Genomic DNA, 21706 nt, shown 5'->3' with positions numbered 1-21706 from the left:
CACACACACGAAGGAAGGAGAGACTTTGGCTCCTGTTTGTCATGCTGCTCAGCTTGTCTCTCTCTTTCGGCCACCTTTCTTTCCTCAGTCCCCTTCACTGGTTTCTTCTCGTCCCTTCTGTTTTCTCTGTAATCAATGATTCCTGCTCTTCCTGGCCTGGGCAAATGTTTTCCAACCCCTAGACTCACTGGGGAAGCTTTCAAAATGTCTGAGCTGACCCCAGTGAGACAGCTCAGGGATAAGAGCCCCTGCTGGCAAGCCTGACAGTCCGAGTTCAAAATTACTCCAGAGACGATGTTTAAACGGCCAATAAGAATATGGAAAGCTATTCAACATGGCTCATCTTTAGAGAAATGCGAACTGTACCACTTCGTACCCACTGGGAGGCATAATTAAAAAATAAACAGAGTATAAATATTAGTAAAGATGTGTAGAAACTGGAACTGCCTGCCACACACAAATGAGAGTGTGAAATGCTGCAGCCCTGAGGGGAAGCAGCTGAGCAGCGCTTCAAGAAAATTAAAGAGTACGTGTATGAACCAGCATTCCCACACCTACAAGCGGTGCAGGGAAACTGAAAACACACCACACAGGAAGTGCACATAACTGTCCATAGATGTTGTATTCATAATAGCCTCTAACTAGGAGCATCCCAGTGTCCATCAACTGATGTGCTAGAGAAAGTACTTAGAACCATGTCCCAATATGGGGCCTGACAATGAAAAGGAATGAGGTGTGGAAGCAGGCTATGACGTAAAGGAACTCAGAAATCATTAATCTGAGGAGAGAAACAGCAGTGGCAATAAAAAAAAAATGCATCTCGCATAATTTTGTCTATACAAAATAACCAGACTGTTGCCATCTTCCCTCCCCTCCATCCTCCTCCCTCTTCTCTTTCTCATCTATTGCTGAAAATACCACTGTTTGTCTGTTTTCAGTCTCCTGCAGTAGATTAGTAGCTAGGAAACAGAGCTGGGAAAGCTGGGAGCCAGTACTGCCGGCAGGTGCGGTTTCTTTCAGGGCTGATAACAATGAGCTAAAGTTGGTAAAGAACGGCTGTACAGCTCTATGGGTGCACAAAAATAAACCCTACTGAATGTAAGTGAACCGTATGGCACGTCAACTACATCCCAGCAAAGCAATTGCCCAGAGACGATGGCAGTTGAGAGACCACGAGAGCAACATCTGCAGGTATTACCTGATCCCGGAATAAACCACTGAGGTCTGAGTGGCTGACGAATGAATAAATGAACCAGGAATTAGAAGCTATTAGCCTCTGAAACGTTACCCGGTGCCCTGGAGGCAGTGTTCTCGGCTTGCCCTTTGGGGTCCCAGGGATTTTTGGTCACACTATCGTGCTGCGCCGAGCCAGGGAGGCTGCAGTTTGTTACAGTGGTTAAGCCCCAGCTCTACTACAGGCTTCTCAAGGACGGGTGGGGAGGGTGGGGGGAGGGGCGGATCTTAGTCATCATTCTGCCTTGCACCTCTGACAGTGCAATTCATGATTTATTTCAAGGAATTTGCCAAGAAATGATGTTCAGGAAGTCTCAAAATAGCCTGCATCCTGCCTGGACCACCTAAAATATGTTCATTCTTAAAGGAGTATAGCATCTGTTAACATGACCCTCGAGTTAGGTTGTAAAAGCAACTTTTATTAGGTTGCCTGGAGCTCTCTTGCCAGCTCTGATTTCAAAGATGGGTCTTCCAAAAGGAGATGGGAAAATCCTTCCTCTGGACCGAGAAGATGTGCCTCTCAGAGTTTCCCCTCCAGAAGACGCCTGGGACTGACAAGCACTGCCTCTCTTAGGAGTGATGTAACAGCTGGGAAAGCCACCATCTCCTCTCCCCTGCATTCTCTGTCCCCTTCTGTTTCTCTTCACCCTTATTGCTGACAAGAATATGTATTGGTCCATTTTCTGTTTCCCTCACTTGAAGATTAGTAATGAAAAACTGGATTGCTCTGGCGACATCACCTAGAGTACTGCCTGGCACCCAGCAGCTCCTCAAATGCATCTTGGTTAATTAAACTGAGCCCTCCCTCTCCCTCTCTTTCTCTTATCTAAGCATGAATTGAAAACTCCTCTTTCTACACCAAGGTCAAAGCTTAGAAACCTGGACTTGTGTGTTCACTTACAAACAGGGTCTTGGTATACTGGGAATTTCAACCATCTGGAGTCCTTAATGCTCACAAAAAAAAAAAAAAAAAAAAAAAATGGAACTCTCTAAAAGTAAGTTGTGCCTTTTGCTTGTTCTACCAAGAGGCAGCTCTCATGCTCGAGTTAAAATCCAAAGCCAAATGTCAAGATTGGGGCTGGAAGGCCTGTCATCCTGGGACCAGATCCCTGTCTGTTTCCCTCCCCCACTGAGCAGGCTCCTTCACTCAGAGTCTACATAGGGAAGTGTCTCCACTCTATTTCCATTCCTGGTTTACCTGAAGTAAGCAGAGCTGGTGACATCTAAAGCATAATTTCCTGATTTTTTTTTTTTATTATTATTAGATATAGGTGAGGTTTTAAGTTGATTCAAAAGAGTTTCTCCTTGACAGAGGGAAACCTAGTATGCTTCAAACAAAATAACTTTGGGGCAGAAACTAGAATATATACAATAAAAATCTTAGTCTTGTTGCCACCCTAAAATGACTAATGAACTGGGAAATGGTTGCCTATGATTGTGCATAGAAAGCTACTAAGTCATTTGAAAATGGCGCTGTTGACCAGTGGGCAAGACAAAAATGCCTGCCATTTCTTCCCTCGTTCCAACCATCCTACTCCCACTGACAATCCCTTATACATGAGAAATGGTTTGAGCCGAGGGAGGTTTCATCTCTGCCCACAGACCTGAACACAGCCGAAATCGCCCAACTTGAGGTCATCCCTGAGGCAAATACCACACTGGGAGCATTATCAGGGCTCTGACCTCTCCTAGGAGCAACATTGAAGCCACAAGCGGTTCTTTCTGTTACTGCTGCCGGGCTGAACAATCATCCAATGTTATCCTGTGCTTTGGCACAAACAGGGATGGACCCACGAGTATCGCTTCACTTGATTCTCAGGATGCAAAAGTGGGGCAGGACCGACAGAAGGGGACAATCCCTTTTGACAGCTGCAAAAACTTTCTGTAGAGGCTCCGTGCTCTGCTGAAGGATCACAGGGCTGGGAATGTAGAGCTCAGATCTTCTGAGATTTGAAGCTGTCTGAATCATGACACTGCCGTGCCCCAAAGAAGTTTTTCATGTAAGAGAGATGCTACCCTCTAGGTCCATGAAAAAGTACAAGACAGACACTCTGATGTTTGAAAAACTGTAAGGTGTGTGTGTGTGTGTGTGTGTGTGTGTGCGCGTGTGTGTGTGTGTGCGTGCGCGTGCGTGGGTGTGTGTGGGGGTATGTGTGTACATGTACACACTTTGATGTTGGACACTGCTTTAAACTCAAGATTATGACATCTTACCCATGAGACAACTATTAATAACAGTTCTTGGGGTCCCGAATCAGATAGAGTTTTCTTCATCGTGAAACCCTCTTGATGTGCCCCATATACCAAAATAGCTATAATAAAAGAGAGAGATTTAAAATGAAAATGAATCCAGGAACGGGAACACCTATAGAAGCATCTGTACGTTAAAGATGCTGACCTGTGTCTCTCCTCTATCTAGTCATCCAATAGACCTCAAACTAACATACCAGCTCTGTCTCACCTTGTCATTCTCTCCGCCACATTATGGTACAGCAAGGTGGATCTGGCCAGATGTGAGCAGATGTCAGCACCATGTTCCTGGACTCTCCAGACTCCAGAACCGCACGCCAATAAAATGTTTACTCTTACAAATTGTCCGGTCTTGAGTATTACGTTAATGTTTGACAGCCCTGTCAGGAATGAGGAGATGCTTGTGCCCTCCCTTTGGTGATCAGATTGTTGAGCCAATGGACTCCAAGAAATAGAATTTTCCCAAGAGTCTCCTGCTGTGAGAAGAAAAAAAGCTGAAGCCTGGTGCCAGCCAGAAGAGGATCTTCAGACCACTGGACTGAGAGCTGAGCCAGTGGTGACCAGTGATGGGAAAGAGCACATCTCCCTTGGTTGTGCATACTTCCTGCCTTCCATCCACACACAAACCTAATGCCACGACCCTGAAGAAGGACTTCGGGAAGTCTGGATCCTCTTTATTCATACCTTTTACCAGTGTGGCCAAATAGGTCTGCTTGCTCTGTTTTCCACAACGGCCTTGGCTCTTTGGTTGGCCCACTAAGGACAGGCTAAAGCTAGGCTGACAGCACTCCTGGCACAGAGGCTCTGACAACTCCAGTATCAGAACATGAACTTAGCCACTGACGATGGTAAATATGTCTTCAGTTCCACCTTAACCAACCATCCTTCGTGTTCCAAAAAAGCAGGAGTTGGAGCAGACAAAGGTGAATTTTCCTCTGACAGAAATTCTCATGTGGTCTTTATAGAGAGTCCCCAGGCCTTGTATCTTCTTTTCAATGGTTTTGATTTTGTGATTAAAATTCAAAAGTTGCAACTAATACCTTAAAGCAAGTCTTTGTGGCACTGTGCCCAGACCCAGCTATTAAGAGATTTTTATCAATGTGTAAAGGCCTAATCCAAGGAGACTGTGTGAGTGCTATCGCAGTTCTGGGAGAAAACAACCTTCAGGGACTGGAGGCTCAGGAATGCAAATGTGAATTGAGGTCCTGGCTTGCAGAGGGTGCCCTACTTAGGCTTGCGATATCAGTTGACTGCCGGCTCTCTCCTGGCTCTCTCCTGATGGAGGCAGGGGAATCCCCCGGTGTGTCAAAGAATTAATACATTCAGAGGAGAAAAGGCTTTAAAAGTGCTAATTTAAGGGGGGAGCCGCTGAATAATTGATGGCAGCAGCTGCTAAATCAGAGGCCTGTGGTTAGAAAGGCAGGCCTTTCTTATTCCCTGAAGACTCTCATTCCTCTAGACACAGGGGCCTTCTTTTATTTTTATCTTTCTGTTTCCTCCGCTGCTTTCTTTTGCATAATGGGAGTCATCAGTGCCAGTCCAAAAACATTTCCAACTTTCTCCTTCCCTGCTCTTGGATTTTACTCTGTTACCCCCTTTGAATGGCCGATGACATCACACGACAGTGGTCTGTCCTATTTCTTTCCTCTTACAGTTCAGTTGTTACTGTCAGCCCCGGCAGATGAGTGAAAATGATACCAAACGTTGCCTCAGCCAGTGTGGTGTGTCTCCACAGCGGGAGGAAGAAACGCTGAGATGATGCACTGAACAAGCTGACTGGCCCAGACAGGGGTAGCATGAAAAAGAAGTGAGACTGTCACATGGAATCTTAAAGAATATGGACTTGAAAACTCAGTCAGGCTAGCTGGGTGGTGGCACACACCTTTAATCCCAGCACTCAGGAGGCAGAGGCAGATGCATCTATGAGTTTGAGACCAGCCTGGTCTACAGAATGAGTTTCAGGACAGCCAAGGCTACACAGTGAAACCCTGTCTCGACAAAACAAAACAAAACAAAAAAACTCAGGCAGGCTTGGATTTGACCTGAGTTTTGCGTGTACTAGCTATTCAATTTAGGGACAGTTTTGTATGTTCTGCCTATGGTGAGGACTCAGCGAACAGTGGTCTTGTGTTGAGATGACAATGCTCTTCCTGGACATCTTCAGTTCCACCTGCTTTGTTTGGAGAGCTGAGGAAGATGCCTCAACTTCTGTGTAAGAGCTTCAATCAAGAGCCCTGTCTAGAGGGCATGGCAACAGCAGGCTGACGTGCTGTGGGGCTGTGTAGTAGGAGGAGATTACTCAGAGAAGAGGCATAGCAGGGAGTCAGGAAAGGCGAGCAGGGAAGGTTGGAAGAGGGGGAACAGGGGTCCCCAGGCAGTGGGCACAGCATATAGGAGAGCTGAGGACAAGAGTAAGGGTGCTTCACACCTCTGCATAGCGCAGTGAGACTGGAGTCTGGAGATGGGCGGGGGGGGGGGGGCAGTCAGCAGGGATTCGAATACACTCATTTCCTGAGGAACTGTTCCACGCACTCTCACACTCTTTGAGTGTGGAAGCTGGGTCTTCCGAAGTCCTTGATTCTCAGAAAACAGAACAGTGTGGAGCCACAGTGGGTTTTCTGAACCTTTGCTGAATGTTTGACTATGATTACCAGGTTTCAGCCAACCCTAGCTTAAAGGCGACACCAATTTCTCCTAATCCTTCTGTGAGGTTCCAAACTACATTTCCTTCCAACCCACTTCTGAGACCCGAATAAATAAAAGCTAAAAATACAGCAAGGGTCATGAATCATAAATGAGATGGAAAAGCAGTGACTCACAGAAGTTAATCTGTTCCCCAGGAGAGACTTGCTGGATGTCCTTTGCTCTGAAAGGTTAGGCAAAAAGCCAGCACTGTGTTGTGATTCTCAGGCCTGCTACCGGGTGTCCAAGCTTACCAGGCCCAGATACAAAGTGCCGGCACGTTGTGCAGCCCATGAGAGAGCAGCAAAGAGGCAGGCCCGGAGGCAGGTGCTAAGGGCTATAGAAAAGAAATGGGTGACTATTGTCCGAGTGTTCCTGTGTGTCCATCATGTTATTTTTTTTCTTTCTGGCCATGGCCTCAACACTGTTGTTTCTGTAACCAAAGCAATATCATAACTCAGTTAATTATTCCGATAGCTTAATGAATGAATGACCTACCAATTATATCCCATATACTTGTTTAATTAAGTTGGGATGTAATATAACCAGTAATGATGTGTATGTGTGTGTGTGTGTGTGTGTGTGTGTATGATCTCTCCTGACAACCCCTAATCCACTTAAAGGGAACATCTTTTTTAATATGACTTTATCGCTCAATTCTAAGCCCTTGAAGAAAATAATTATGCCCTGTATCCACAAATCTGACTCAGCCTTGAAAAGCGGGGGCCTAGAGTATGTGCTTGTATCAAGTAATACCTAAAAAAACAAAACAACAACAACCTTGTATGCTAAAAGGATAACTTTTGCTAGTGCTTGTTCGAGGCAAAGGGACATTAAGGATACCAGCAACCTCTTCCATTCGTCATTCCTGCCCAGAAGTGTCTATACCCTTGGCCTTCAAGAGCCTTTCACCTATAAAACATTGCTCCTGTGCATGCAGTCATATGGAGTCCCGTGGTCTTGGCTGGCAGTAGGTATAGCTAAATTATACTGTTCCTACATGAGGAATGATGACGCACACTTTTAATCTGAGCACTCAAGAGTTCCAGGCCAGCTTGGTTTACACAGAGACCCTGTCTCAAAACAAAACAAAGAAACAACAACAACAAAATCACATTAAAACAAAGAGCTGTGGCTATCACCTAGTTAGACGTCAGCGAAATGGGGCAATTGGAAAAAGCCAAGTCATCTGTTAACAGTTGCTGGGTTTAACGAAATAAGGTGTCTTCAGCAGAGCATGGGGACAGTGCCAGCTTCCCTTTCACCATGTCCCAAGCTCAAACACGGAAGCCCTGCACAGATGGCCGGCTTCGCAATGCTGAGACTATGCCTCATGCCAATAGCTCTCCCATGGGGCCCTAAAGTGCTGAATGACACTCAGCCAGTCTTCCTTTTAGATGATTTCCCTGAAAAAGAAATGGCCAACGTGTCTTCGCAGAGTTGCAGCCCAGGCACTCGCCACCCATCATTCTGTTTCTTTTCAAAGGAAACACGAGTGTTCTGTAGTGGACTCTGATTCTCGTGGTAGGCTGAAGGGAAGGCCAAGCTTGGAGGAAGCTCGGAGATCATTCACTCCAGCTCCTCTACAAAACAAAACAAAACAAAACAAAACAAACAAAAACATGATGCATCTAAGCAAAGGGGAGAGAGAGAAAAGCTCCCTAAGACATGAGGATTTTGCTTTGCTTTTGCTTGTAGGAATCTGTGTGTCAATGAAATAAAAGGTCAGCTAAGGAGAAGAGTGATTGTAAGGGTATTATAGACTTGAGCACGCTCAGTGACGCCGTTGACCATACCTGGAAAGTGGAGAGGCCAGGGTAAGTTCCTAGTCCCTGGGAATGGCAGGAAACAAAGCTGGCAAGGCCTAATTCAGATAAATCGTCTTTAATTACAAGTCAGGTCCGACCTCATTCCTGGAAGTAGGAGGTAACATCTGCCCTCTCTGTATGTCTGGGTAGCTTTAGCAATTTCACATCTTCTTACAAGCAGGACTGAGCCTCCGTTTGTGTAAGTCCGAAAGCTACTGTGGAGTGTGCAGCAGGACCCAGGCCTTCAACAGCCACAGCGTTGCCTCAGGACTGCAATTGCACCTCAGAAAGGATGTTCTTGCTACTCAGTACTCAAACACAGGGAGTGTTGGGCCTGAGACGGCTCAGCAGATAAAGGCACTAGAAGCCAAATCTGATAGCCTGAATTCAATCTCCAGGAGGATCCACTAAAGGAGCGAGCTGCTTGTCCCCTAACCCCCACACACAGGCGAAAAGCACAGGCACGCTCATGTACATGGGCACACACAACATACACACATACATATACACATACATATACACATGCACACCCTTTTACACGCACACACTAAACAAATAAATGTGATAGAAACCAAATAAACAAAAACCCCACGTTCAGTCACAAACCCTTTGTGCTTCTGAAGCAGGCAGTGACCTGGACAATGTCACTATCTTTGGGTCCTAACGGAGCGTGGAAGTTTGTCAGGTTGTTCATTTACCAAAGACAGAGAGTTCCCAACGAGTCTACCCTACAATTGTGATTTGGACTCAAATTATGGCCCCTATTAGATCAGCACCTTCAGAGTGAATCTCAATTAGGAACTTTGATTCAATTGCATAATTTTTTAGTTTATACTCCTTAGAGGGAGAAAAAACAAAAACAAACAAACAAAAAAAAAAAAAACATCACTTTCTAGCTGAGGAGAAAGAAAAGGTACAAAGAAGTTCTCTGTCTCTTTTTGGCTGGCTATGGCTGTTTTGTGTCTAGGGTCTTCTGTTTGTTCATTTGTTTTTATTGTCCGCTTCGAGATAGAATCACTATGGAGCCCTGGTTGGCTTGGAACTTCATAAGTAGAACTCACAAAGATGCCCCTGCCTCTGACTTCCAAGGGCTGGGATTAAAGTGCCGCTATCATACTCTGCCCCTTTCATCTCCTCTTAAAGTCCCTCAGTGTGAGCTGGATCGCTAGTATTACTGGTTATGACACTGAGTTTTAAGTCTGTAGAAACATAGCTCAGTGTAAGTCATCGACAGCTCAAGTGTGTGGCAGTTGATCTTCAGGGATGATTTGCTTGGGCTTAGACTCACCCAGGAGACATACCTCTGGCCTTGCCTCTGAGGGTGTTTGCAAAGAGGCTTTGCTGTGAGGTTGCCCACCTGCGATTCAGGCCACAGCCCTCTAGGGGCTGGGGTCCAGGGCTCCTTACACAGGGTAGAAGGAAGTGGGCCAAGCCTCTCTGCTTCCTAACCTGCGACACTCTGGGACCAGCTGCTTCATGACCCTTCCACCAGGCCTCCTGCCATGATGGACCATAACCCTTTTTAATGGTGAGCCCAAATAAACCTTTCTTCTCTTAAGTCACCCGTGTCAGACATTTTGTCATAGCAATGACAAGAGTAACTAACACAGAAGAAATGCTCAAGTACAACTCCAGGTCTGGAGTGAGGTCAGGGAGTCGTAAGGAAGGAAGAGTCCGTCTCAAACTTGACTCTCATGGAAGTCAGGCAGTTTCTCTCCTTCCCCAGCTGCCTACACTCCAAACCTATAGATATGACCCCTGACTCACAGCATTCGTGAATCAAGCAGTGGTAACCATGAAAAGCAGGTGACAGCAAGCTGGTGTAAGCCTGCACCCTCCAAAAAAGAATCATTTTCTTTAACATTCCTCTGAAATATCCCGTCTTCCAGAAAGTTCTCTCATCCTCTCACTGAAGAACTGAGGCAGACAATTCTGCACGACTAAAAGGTTAACATTGTTGGCAATCTCTCCCCGTGTTTGGTGAGAGCGTCTGAAATCTATCCGCTTAGCAAATTTTCAGTATCCAATACAAAATTACTAACTTTAGCCCTGTGCTGACCGCCAGAGCTTGAGACCTGCTCATCCTGCTGACCCACAAATTTGTATTCTCTGACATATATCTCCCTGTCTCCATCCTTCCTCATTCAGGTAGCTATTATTCTACCCTTTGTTTCTGTGTTTTCAGTGTGTGTGTGTGTGTGTTGCTGAGGATCAAACCTAGAGCTTTGCACATCCTAGGCAAGCACTCCACCATTGTGCCACACCCCCAGCCCCAGCTTCAACATTTTTTGAATCCATATAAGTAAGAAATGTAACCCCCCAAATGTTATCAGCTTTTAAACAACCATTTTTCAGCTTCCTGTCTTGAGATCAGGAAGACAAATTTAGGAGGATGTCATTCGGTAGGGAAATTACCGAAGTGCAGCCTTTTGCCTTCTCTTCTCCTACCGTGACGGTGAATACTCCAGCAGCAGTACAGTAACCCTGGAGAGCCCAAGGATGGAAGCCATGTGTTACGGAAGGCCAGGCGAAAACGGAAGGAGTCCGAGTTGAGGACTCTGTGGCAACCTTTAACCCTGATCCACCCACCTGCGAACATTTTTGTAACAAAGCAAATGAGGGAACTCTGTCTGGGTGAAATCCATTATTCTCATGTCTTCACCCAAATGACCAGCCGCCTCTTAATCCGCGCTCTGCTGGTGGCTCCTCTCAGCCCCCCTTTCCAGGGACTGCTCCAAAGAGCTTTCTCACTAGAGGCTTGGCAGTTCTTAAACAGCAAGATTAACATTTTATTGTCTGTTAGATGGAAGAGGAGCCTTTCTATGGTAATGACCCACAATTCTGAAAAACACAACAATGAAAAGCTTAGAGTAGACAAAAAAAAAAAAAAAAGAAAAGAAAAAAATCACCTAGAAAAGTTAATGTCATTGTCATCCTCCTTTTGCTATCCAAGTGAGAAATCTCCTTCATTAGGAGCCCCATGTCTGTGCCTACAGCTGGAATATTGGGGTCAAAGATGAGCTAACATTTATCCACATTATGGGGTAAAGCAGCTTAGGCAAAAAGATAAAGAAAAGCAAATTGCTAAAGGGTTTTGTTTTGTGTTTAGTGTTCCTCATATGTACATATATTTTAGAGCTGACCATTTGGGATTGGATAACCATTTAAGGTGCTCGATTCTGGGGAAGACTAAATTTTCACTGGAGTGTATTATTAACTGCTAACGCTGTCTTACCTGAGAAAATTATTTTCTCCAAATGACCAAAACTATTGAGAAAAAATTACACCTTCTTAGCAAACTTTATCCAAATTTGGTTAATGTTTACAAAATGCTGTGGAGATGTAAAGGGCATCCCAGGAGACACAAGGCTATCACTAAGAAAAACAAAAATCATGTTTTTTTTGTTTTTTGTTTTTTAGGTGGTGGCACATGCTTTTACTCCCAGCACTTGGGAGGCAGAGGCAGGCAAATCTCTGAGTTCAAGGCCAGCCTGGTCTACAGTGTGAGTTTCGGAACAGACAGAGCTATACAGAAAAACACTATCTCAAAAAAAAAAAAAAAAACACTAACAAATAATAATAATAATAGTAATAAATCAAGGCATCTTCTTTGAGTTTGCAGCAGGTAAGAGCGGTAAGAGTGAAGGGAACTTATAGCTCCTAAATAAAGGAGCAGAGGCCCTCGGTGAGCTGCAGATCACAACTATGGGACAACACACAGGATGTCAAAAGCAGGAAGTGCCTCCAGAGCCGTGTCAACCAATCATGGGTGCCTCGAGAGCCGTGTCAGCCAATCATGGGTGCCTCGAGAGCCCTGTCAGCCAATCATGGGGCACGACTACTGTCGTGTGACGCTACAATAAAATTCTCCACCTGGGTCTGCCTTGACCAGCCTCTTGCATGGAGACGGCTATGGGTGGGTTACAGCTACATAGAAATATGTCGCTGGACTGATGCCTTTTGCCGTGAACTGTGTGCTCACTGGGAATCTTCTGTGTTTGTGCCACATCTTCATTTAGCCGTCGCTACAGAATCTGCACAGACATTACACACACTGATAAGGTGTGAATACTGCAGTTAAATATTTTTAGAGTCACTCTTTGAAACAGGCCAAAAACTTGGTAAAAACTACTTCGTGATGGCCAGTTGCCTTTAAAAACAATCTTAAGTTGGGGTAGCTGAGACTATTCAAAACTATAATAAAATGTGGAGTGGGCTCTGCCCTCATCCGCTCTGAAGATGTCTGCAAGAGTTCTTTCGCTTCAGAGAAATGAAGAAGTGTAATGCAGATGGGATGCTGTGGGCAGAACCTACTCAAAAGGAATGAAAAGAATATGAATCACTGCCTACAGTCATCGAATAAAGGACCCTGACTTCACAGCACAAATGTAGACTTATGTAAGTTACCTATGTGTCAAAATTATATATGCAGCATTGTCTTGTCTTTTCTTTCCAGTCTTCAGGGTATCAGAGAAGAGGCCTTCTATTCTGCCACATGAAGAGGCACTCCCGTCTTTACCGCTCTTTGAAACCACCTCCATCCTTCCATTTAACGGGTCAGGTAAAGATGACTGACCACTGAGCTACAAAACACAACACAAGCAGAATTGTTCCACACTTTTACCTGCCTCTGGCCGCCTCCCTTTCGTCTGGATGACTCTGCCATGCTCAGTTCAACTTGCCTGAAATGGAACCTCCCTCCTGATGCTTCTCCTGCTGGGGTGCCCGTGCCTTTCACTGTCAGCTATCCCACCGCAGCATTTGTCCCATGCCTTATTTGCAGGTATGATCTGTACATTGTAGACCCTATGGAATTTACCAGAAAACCCCTAGGTCTGATAAACACTTTTAGCAGAGTGATAGGCTGCAAAATTACCAATAAAGCCAATAGCCTCTCTACTCAATAATTCAGAAACAGAAAAAAAAATCTCAAAATTTCTATGGAACCAAAAGGTCTCTGGGATAACCCAAGCATGAAGCTAGAAGAATGATGCTGGGTCCTGGGCAGTGGTAGCACACATCTTTAATTCTAGCAAAGACAAAGACAGGTGTCCAGCCTGGTCTACAGAGCAAGTTCCAGGACAGTCAAAGCTACACAGAGAACCCCTACCTCAAAAAAAAAAAAAATGGTGGTGGTGTTACCATAGTTGATTTAGAACTCTTGGAATAAAAATAGCTTAGTAATGGCGTAACAGCAGCCATGTAAATCAGTGGAGTAGAAGCACCAGATATAAACCCACACAGCTATAGCAACCTTATTTTTTACAAAGACGAAAAAATATGCATTGGATAAAAAAAAAAAAAAACCAGCATCTTTAGAAAACAGGGTATGAAAGTTGGGCGTCTACATGATGAGACCAGATCTGTCTCCTGTACACCACACAAAATCAACTCAAATGAGTCAACGATCTTCACTAAAGACCCAAAACGCTAGAACTACCAGGCAGGAAAACACTTCAAGATATAGATATAGGCTTTCTGAAAAGGCCTCCAGTCGCTCAGGAAATAATGCTGACAGTTGACAGATGGGAGGCCATGAAATAGAAAAGCTTCGGTTCAGCAAAGAAAATAATTGATTAAAGAGACAGCACACAGAATGGAAGAAAACCTTTGCTATTTGCAAATGTTATGGGAGACTAATATCTAGAATATGGAAAAAAAACTAGGAAGGATAAACAAGGACTCAAATAACTCAAGAGTAAATGAGCTAATAAAATAAGTTTCAAAAAATTGGACACAGTGGCTCATTAACACATGGAGAAAATGTTCTACCTCACTAGCCATCCATCTCATTCCAGTCAGAATGGCAGTCATGAAAAAAAAACAAAAACAAAAACAAAAAAACAAGCAAATGCTGGCCAGGATATGGACAAAAGGGAATCTTTATACATTGTTGATGAGATTGTAAACTTGTCCAGCCTCTGTGGAAATTAGCATGGAGTCTCCTCCAAAAGCTAAAACTAGCTCTCACATATGACCCTAGTACACTACCCCTGGGTTTTCACCAAAGGACTCCAGGTCAACACACCACAGAGACACTTACACTTCTTGTTTATTGGCACATCCGCTAAGGTAGGGAACCAATCAATCTACGTGCCCATCAACAGAGGTATGGGTAAGAAAAACGTGGTCTGTGCATAGGCATGCGTGAATATCTGTGAGGACCAAAGTCAGTGTCAGTGTCCTCCTCAGTTGTTCTCCACCTTAATCACTTTCCAATAAATAGCTCAAACAAACTATTTTCCAGTGTTGCTGTGATTGATAGTTTTATGTCAACTTGACACGGGTTAAAGTCATCTAAAAAATATGCCTATCCATATGCCCTTGGCATAGCCGTGTGAAAAAACTTCCAACCTCTTTATCTCTCATTTTCCAAATGGGCAAACATGATACACAAGCTGAGATGTCTTTTTGAGTGAACTTACTGTTCTGTTTTTTTCTTTTATGTAGTGGGACAAAGGGTACTTGGGGACGAAAGGGAGGGAGGGATCCCGCCTCCTCGGTGGGAAAAGCCTTTTCTGGGCTGTAAATTGGGGCATTTTCTTAATTGGTTATTATTGTGGGAGGGCCCAGCCCACTGTGGATGGCGCTGTCTTTGGGGCTGGTGGCCCTGGGTTCTATAAGAAAGCAGGCCAAGCAAGCCACAGTGAGCAAGGCAGGAAGCAGTACCCTTCCATGGCCTCTGCATCAGCTCCTGCCTACAGGTTCCTGTCCTGCCTGAGTTCCTGTCCTGACTTCCTTCAGTAGTAAAACTCTGCTGCTAGTGAGAGAATGCTTGATCTTGCTGCTGGTGTGCTTGACGTCCCGAGGGGATTGGCGGGGTACTGTTGGGTAGGAAATAGAGTGGGAATGTATGCGGTTCAGAAAATGTGGGGGTTTAAGAGAGTAGAAAGAAGAAAGGACAGGAGACTTAACTTGAACTGCAATTCCTCTGGATCCCTAGGTTATTCCTTCTTTTTAGCTCCTGACCCACATCGAGGCTTACTTGCTGTCTCTGAGTGACTCAGCACCATTGGCAGGTTAGGCCGCACAAGGCTTGTTACGGGAGCTGTCTGTGTCCAGCCAGACGCCTGGCTACATCCAAACACTGAGACCAGAAGCACTCCTTCCCTCCCAGGTATAACCAAAAGCGTCTCCAGGGATTGCCAAATTGCCAGGGAGGCAAAAGGCATCCCAGGCTGTGAACCACGACACTTATCCAAGTCAGCGTTCTCCATTTTCATGTGCATAAGAACCCTGTAGGGACTTAACATGCAGGTCCTGGCATCCCCTGTCTCAGGGTGCAAGCTAGAAATCTACATTTTTAACAATGTAAAGAGTCCTTGGAAGGCTTTTGGAAACAACACAATGAAGAGTCAGTAAGATAAATGTCTTCACGGGTTTTCAGTCTATTGCTCTGAGGGATCAGAGCAGGCCAATGGAAGATGGGCTACTCTAAGAGAAAACACAGCCAAAACTTAGGGAGAAGGTTCCGCTAGGCCCCAGGGAGGGGACCTGGTGAGGTACCAAGGCCAAATTTAGTCACACACACACACACACACACACACACACACACACACGCCTACCTAGCTTCTAATATACCTAGGTATACCTAGACCTTTGAATGTCCACCTGTCTCCATGACAAGTTTTATACAAAGCTTTTTGAATCCTTTTCTTTTCTCATCTCAGCCTGTTCCTAACAAGACAAGTTTATCACATCGAAGCAAGATTTGTTTAAAAAGTCTTATCGAGCTCCCCACCGACTGGCGTACAAAGTAACTTCTGACATACGACTTCTTTGTGAACCATGGACAGCCCGTTTCAGGACACCGCCACATTTACAGCCCAGAAAAGGCTTTTCCCACCGAGGAGGCGGGATCCCTCCCTCCTTTTCGTCCCCAAGTACCGTTTGTCCCACTACATAAAAGAAAAAAACAGTAAGTTCACTCAAAAAGACATCTCAGCTTGTGTATCATGTTTGCCCATTTGGAAAATGAGAGATAAAGAGGTTGGAAGTTTTTTCACACGGCTATGCCAAGGGCAGCAGTGCGAACCTGGCCACCTTTGGGTGCAGACAACCAGTGGAAGTGAGGGGAGCTGGGTGGCAGGGGTGTAGAGTCGCCTTGAACCGGCCCTTCTAACATTTTCTCTCGGGGCTTCTTGAGTCTTTGACCACCCGGTGTGTGGCACTTGCCACAGGAGCCCTGGGGGTCCAGTCTGGGGCAACGGCTCAGAGAGGCAAAGTGTGGAGTCCATAATTGTGCAGATGGCAGCCAGGCCAGTTGTGTGAGCTGATCCTGCACAGCACTGCCTTGTCCACCAGGAAGCTTCTAGGCAGTAGGTCTTGGGGTGGGAGAGCTGATGGGAAGAGAAGGGGGTGAGAGTGAGGCAAACCTGGATGGGCGCCTCAGTCTGCCACTTACTAGCTGCCAAGTACAGGCACCATCCGTTCTCCGAGCTTTTTTAGAGAAAACAGTCTATCCCAGAGGATAGCGGGGAAGACCACTGGTGGAGGACTCCAAGGTAGCTCCCTCTGCCTTAGTCTTTGGACTATGTTATGGACGATGTTGGAGAGTGGTGGGAAATAAAATTAACATTTCAAAGGAGAAAGGAACCTGGTGAGAACTCGGGGCTCACCAGGCATGATAGTGCATTCTGTAATCCCAGCAGAGGCAGAGGCCAAAACTACACAGAGAAACCCTGTCTCAAGAAGAAGCAGAACAACAACTACAACAACAACAACTCAGGGCTCTCTCCTTTGATCCCAACACTCTGCAGATTGTACTGGGCACCTCAGAGACTGGCACCGGTGTCTCTTGATTAAAGCGCCCTGGGAAGGCCTCAGAGACAGGAGGCTTTGTCTTACTGTGAAGACGAAATTCGCCATCTGACATTATAGGATGAACCTATTTCATGCTGGGACTTTACCCAGACTCTACTTGGTCCACTCCTGGTTTGCTGTCTTACAAAGTTGGCTTGAAAGGCCAGCCCCCCTGAGAAACCTCCAAGAGAATCAAAATCTGAACTCAAAGGAGAAAGTTCCTTAAAAATAGACACTTAGGAGTCACACAAAAATTTTGATAGCATTACTAATTCTACATCATAAGACCACAGGAAGAATCTTGAAAAAAAAAAAAAGTTGTTTAACCCAAAGCCAACTCTTGACTTTGGGTAGATGGAAAATGGAGTTACCGTTGCAGTAAATGAAGAGGCCATCGCAATGGTGTCCTGACCCCAAAGATACAGCCCTCTCCACCCAAGATCCATGGCACCACTAATGTTTGAACAGGACACCGACTTCTCTGTTTATTAAAAGCTCCACAGGGACAACACCTATGCTTAGTCTATTTCACTGACCAATGTCTACGGCAGCTCCTGCAGTGTGATTGGCTCATGACAGGTGTAGGTTCGACAAATGAGTGCCTGGGAGTAGAGGGCAATGGTCACATATGTGGATAGGGAGGAGGAACACGGGGACTTCTTTTACCTACAAAAATTTTCCTCACTGGCCCTGTGTCCACTTGCCATTCCGGGCATTGCTCAATCCCCTGACCTGAATCTATCACCCCACACAAGCTTTTGTTCATATCCCCATAGGCTTGTTCCTATAGACAAGGACAATCATGCTGTCTCGCTCGATACAATATTTCTCACTGAAAATTAAGAGGCCGATGCTTCATCTTAGGTAATTGGCTCACTTCCCAGTAGAAATCTCAGGAACAGAACGCCAGCCAGGGTGGACCCTGCAGGAAAGAGCTAAGAATGGTATATAGGAGACATGAGTCCAGACCTCACTCTGCTCTTGACTTGAAAAATTACTCCTTCGGGATTCCGTTTCCTCGGAGACATTTTTAACTCGATAACATGACAAATGCAGTCCTTTTGTCTCTCAAGTTAGGATCTATAGACATTAAGATATTTTAGGGTTTTGTGAGAGAGGCAGCTGAAACTGGAGGTGCACATCACAATATCGCAGCAAAATTGTGAGTTCTTCTGGGTTATGGGGTCAGCATTTCTTCCGGGGTAAGTTATCACCCCTTAGAGAAGACAGCTGGCATCCTCATCAGAAACGCAGAGACACCGGTTAAGGGGACCTCCCAGGGAAAATGGGCATCACCCAGCAAGTCCTTCCACAATTGTGGAAGTTTACAGGTGTGTGAGTGTGGGGAGCCAGCAGAGGGTGCGGGAGCAAAGGTGGGGCCGGGGGTAGAAATCTGAAGGCGATAGACAGGTGTCGAGAGCACAGGTTTGGGAGTCGCTCCAAACCATAAAGGGTTGGCACCCTAGAGCCTGACAAATGCCAAGTGCTTCTGGACGGTCCACAAACACATGCAAGCCTGGCCATGGTGTGCTATTCACTGCACAGGGCAGGAGCTGGGCTGCATACGCTTCCGTTCCTTAGGGGCTGTAGGCATCGATTTGCCAAGCCAGCCCCAAGCCTGATCTCTCTGCAGTCCTTCCAGCATCCATCACTAAGGCCTCCTTGAGCTCCATGCTGTCAGTACACAGTGAAGACATTCTCTTCTACCTTCAGTTCTGACTTTGCAAGCTCAGTGCCGGGCTGACAAGACCCAGCACCTCTGATACCTCAGCTGTAATCTGGTAAATCAAAACTGAGCTTAGGAGTGCCCTTTCCCAGTTCACTTTGTTCTCCCTGGCATCATGAGTGTCACCCAAGACTTGACTTTAGAAGTTGCTCTTCATTCGCCAGTCTTCGTCCTAACTCATCTACACCCTCCGTGAACAACAGCAAGCGTTCTCACTGGCCTCGGGCATTTCTTCCCGCTCCGGCATGAGTTAAATAAGCCAGCAGATGGATCTTTTTAAAGCTACATTTGTGGTTTGTCTGCGAACCTGTGGCGGTTTTGCTCACCAGTGTTCACAGCCTGTTCGTTTGGCCCTGGATGGGCTTTGATGATCACTCTCTTCCCCGATCTAACTTGTTCAGTTCTAATGACTATGCACCAACCCCTGGCCCCCCCCCGCAACCTACCCTCCAGGACAAACCCCATGCTTCCCTGTAGCCCCCACAGTGACTTTGATCCTACTCTTTTTTAATTAAATTTTTATTTTTTATGTTAATTACAGTTTATTTACTTTGCATCCCAGCTGTAGCCCCCTCTCTCATACCCTTTCAATCCCACCCTCCCTCCCTCATCTCCTCCCTGACCCTCTCTAAGTCCACTGATAAGGGAGGTCCTCCTCCCCTTCTATCTGACCTTAGCTTATCAGGTCTCTTCAGGACTGGCTGCAATGTCCTCCTCTGTGGCCTAGCAAGGCTGCTCCTCCCTTGGGGGTGAGGAGGTCAAAGAGCCAGCCACTGAGTTCATGTCAGAGACAGTCCCTGTTCCCCTTACTAGAGAAACCCACTTGGATGCTGAGCTGCCATGGGTTCCATCCGAGCAGGAGTTCTAGGTTATATCCATGCATGGTCCTTGGTTGGAGAATCAGTCTCAGAAAAGACCCCTGTACCCAGATATATTTGGTCCTTGTAGAACTCCTGTCCTCTCCAGGTCTTACTAACTCCTCCTTCTTTCATATGATTCCCTGAACTCTGCCCAAGGTTTGGTTATGAGTCTCAACATCTGCTTTGATACACTGCTAGGTAGAGTCTTTCAGAGGCCCTCTGTGGTAGGCTCCTGTCCTGTTACTTGTTTTCTCCTACTTCCAATGTCCATCCCATTTGTCTTTCTAAATGAGGATTGATCCCCTTCAATTAGCTTCTTCAGGTGTTTAGCTTCTTTAGGTGTACAGATTTTAGTATGTTTAGCCTATCTTTGATCCTACTCTTGCTCCTGTCCAGAACCTGCCTCACTACCATGCAGATTTGCCATTGTCACGACACACCTTCTCATAAATCCCAAAACCCAGCTACATTCCCCCACCACGTCCCAAGGTCTCCAAGGGTTCTCACACTATACATCGCTTGCCGTGCTCTCCTGTTGTCAAACTTGCGTAAGTTGAGATCTGAGCTCTAAAAGACAGAAGCTGGGAAGCTGCATTTCTACTTATTCAAATCTCATTTTGGCAAAGATGGACCCAACATCAGTGAGGACCCTGACACGAGACCTGGCACACGGATCAGGCCTACCTCCTGCTGCGTGGGCAAGCGCCTAGGCCAGCTCCAGCTATAACACTCAGGACTTCGCTAGGCTTTCAGAAGTGCTTGTTAAATGTCAAATTAAAAAGATTTAAACTAAGTCAAATCCCTTTCGTGCCACAGGCTCCTCTACCTTAGCACAGAAATCGCTACTGTAGTCATGTCAAGTATAACCTACTAGGCTGTCACTACGAAGTCCCCACGAGAGACTATGTCTGCCCCCACAGCTGCCTAAGGGTTAGCAACAGCTCACACCCTCGGAGCAAACGGGGTCTTGACTCTGGTACAGATCCCTGCAGGAAATCTGAGAGGCCAAGTGTCCCTTCTGTTGACCCGCCAGGTAAAGCGAAGGCCCCACGGAGAGCACAGCTGCCCTTCAGCCAGCGCTCAGGGAGGGAGCAGGCCTCTAGGACTTACCCTCACACAGTAGTTCAGACCGGTCCCCAACAGGTGCTGCAGAGCGTGCCGGTCCTGCTTGCTCCTGAGGGTCTGTTCTCCAGGGCCAGGCGGTGGACAAATATCAGAAGGCAAGGAGACGACCCTGCGACCCACCTGGTCCGGATGTGATGGAGGTGCAGGCTCAGTCCTGCTCAGACTGAATTCCGGGGACGGTGGGTTGCTCTGATCCTGGTTCTCTTGAAGCTTCTGCCGGGGCACCTCTTTGGTACCCAGGCAAAAGGTTTTCAGACTCAGAAAAGTGATTGGGTTGGCCAGCTTCATGCTTGCCATACGCGGAATCAAGGTGCACAGCGCTGTGGGGCTCTCCTGGGCGTGCGCAACGGCATCTTCAGCCGGCAGGTGAGGGGCCAGGGCTGGGTGGGGAGGCGGCGTGGAGCCCTTGTTTCCGACCGAGCCTTCCGGGCTCGCTTCGTCCAGAGACGTGACGGACTCGTTCCGAAAGCGGCTGTACTTGGCCCTGTGAAGCATCCCCAGGTGTCCAAAGAGTCCTACATACAGCGCGAGTCCTGCCTGGCTGTCCTGGCTGCGTTCTCGCATAGCCGTGGCGGGGCAGAGACGGGGCGCCGAAGCCTCCACTGCCTCGCCGTCCAGTGGACCCACAGCACAGCCACCCTCCCGGGTCCCCCAGCTGGACAAGGGTGACAGCCCAGGAGGACGCCTCCCCGGCCCTGGCTGCAGCCCTTCCCGGCCCTGGCAGAGGCCCCCGGGGGGGGGGGGGGTGTCCTCGCACCCGAGTTCCCCGGGCTGGGGTAGCGGGTGCCGCCACGCCTCTAGCCCTGAGCAGAAATAGTCACACACACCCCTCCTTTCCCTCTGCGCGAAGGAACTTTCAAACCTGCTCCCTCCAGCTCCCACGGGGCGGGGCAGCGACCGGCCCCGTTAACCCTTTATTTGTTCCCGCGATTGTTCATTTCAAAGAGGGAGAGAGAGAAATAAATAAATAAATAAATAAATTATATTAAAAAAAAAAAAAAAGCACACAAGAGTCAAAGGCCCTTCTGTGCGGGCCGGGGTTAGGACGGCTGCCCCCTCTCGGAGGATCTTGGTTTCCGGGCCGCCAGCCAGGAGCCCTAGCGGCGGGCGCTGGTCCGCATTGTTCCTCCCGCCTGAGGTCCGGGCATCCTCGCTGCAGCTCGGGTCGGATCCCGGCCGGACCGCCCCTCCTCTGGGCGCAACTTCCCTCCCGGACCCTC

General features: G+C 46.9%; 1 protein-coding gene across 1 annotated transcript in view; it reads right to left on the bottom strand.

Annotated features, from left to right (window-relative positions):
- Shc4 (SHC adaptor protein 4) overlaps positions 1 to 21050 on the bottom strand; it is a 92383-nt gene extending 71333 nt beyond the window's left edge. Inside the window, exon 1 of the mRNA XM_055620222.1 lies at positions 20472 to 21050. Within this exon, the coding sequence (XP_055476197.1) occupies positions 20472 to 21050 (579 nt within the window). The remainder of the gene's footprint in view (positions 1 to 20471) is intronic.
- Positions 21051 to 21706: the final 656 nt, after the last annotated feature.

This window comes from Psammomys obesus, unplaced genomic scaffold, assembly GCF_907164565.1.
Source record: "Psammomys obesus unplaced genomic scaffold, mPsaObe1.curated_primary_1811, whole genome shotgun sequence".
Taxonomy (NCBI): Eukaryota; Metazoa; Chordata; class Mammalia; order Rodentia; family Muridae; genus Psammomys; species Psammomys obesus.
This window is presented reverse-complemented; position numbering and strand designations above follow the sequence as displayed.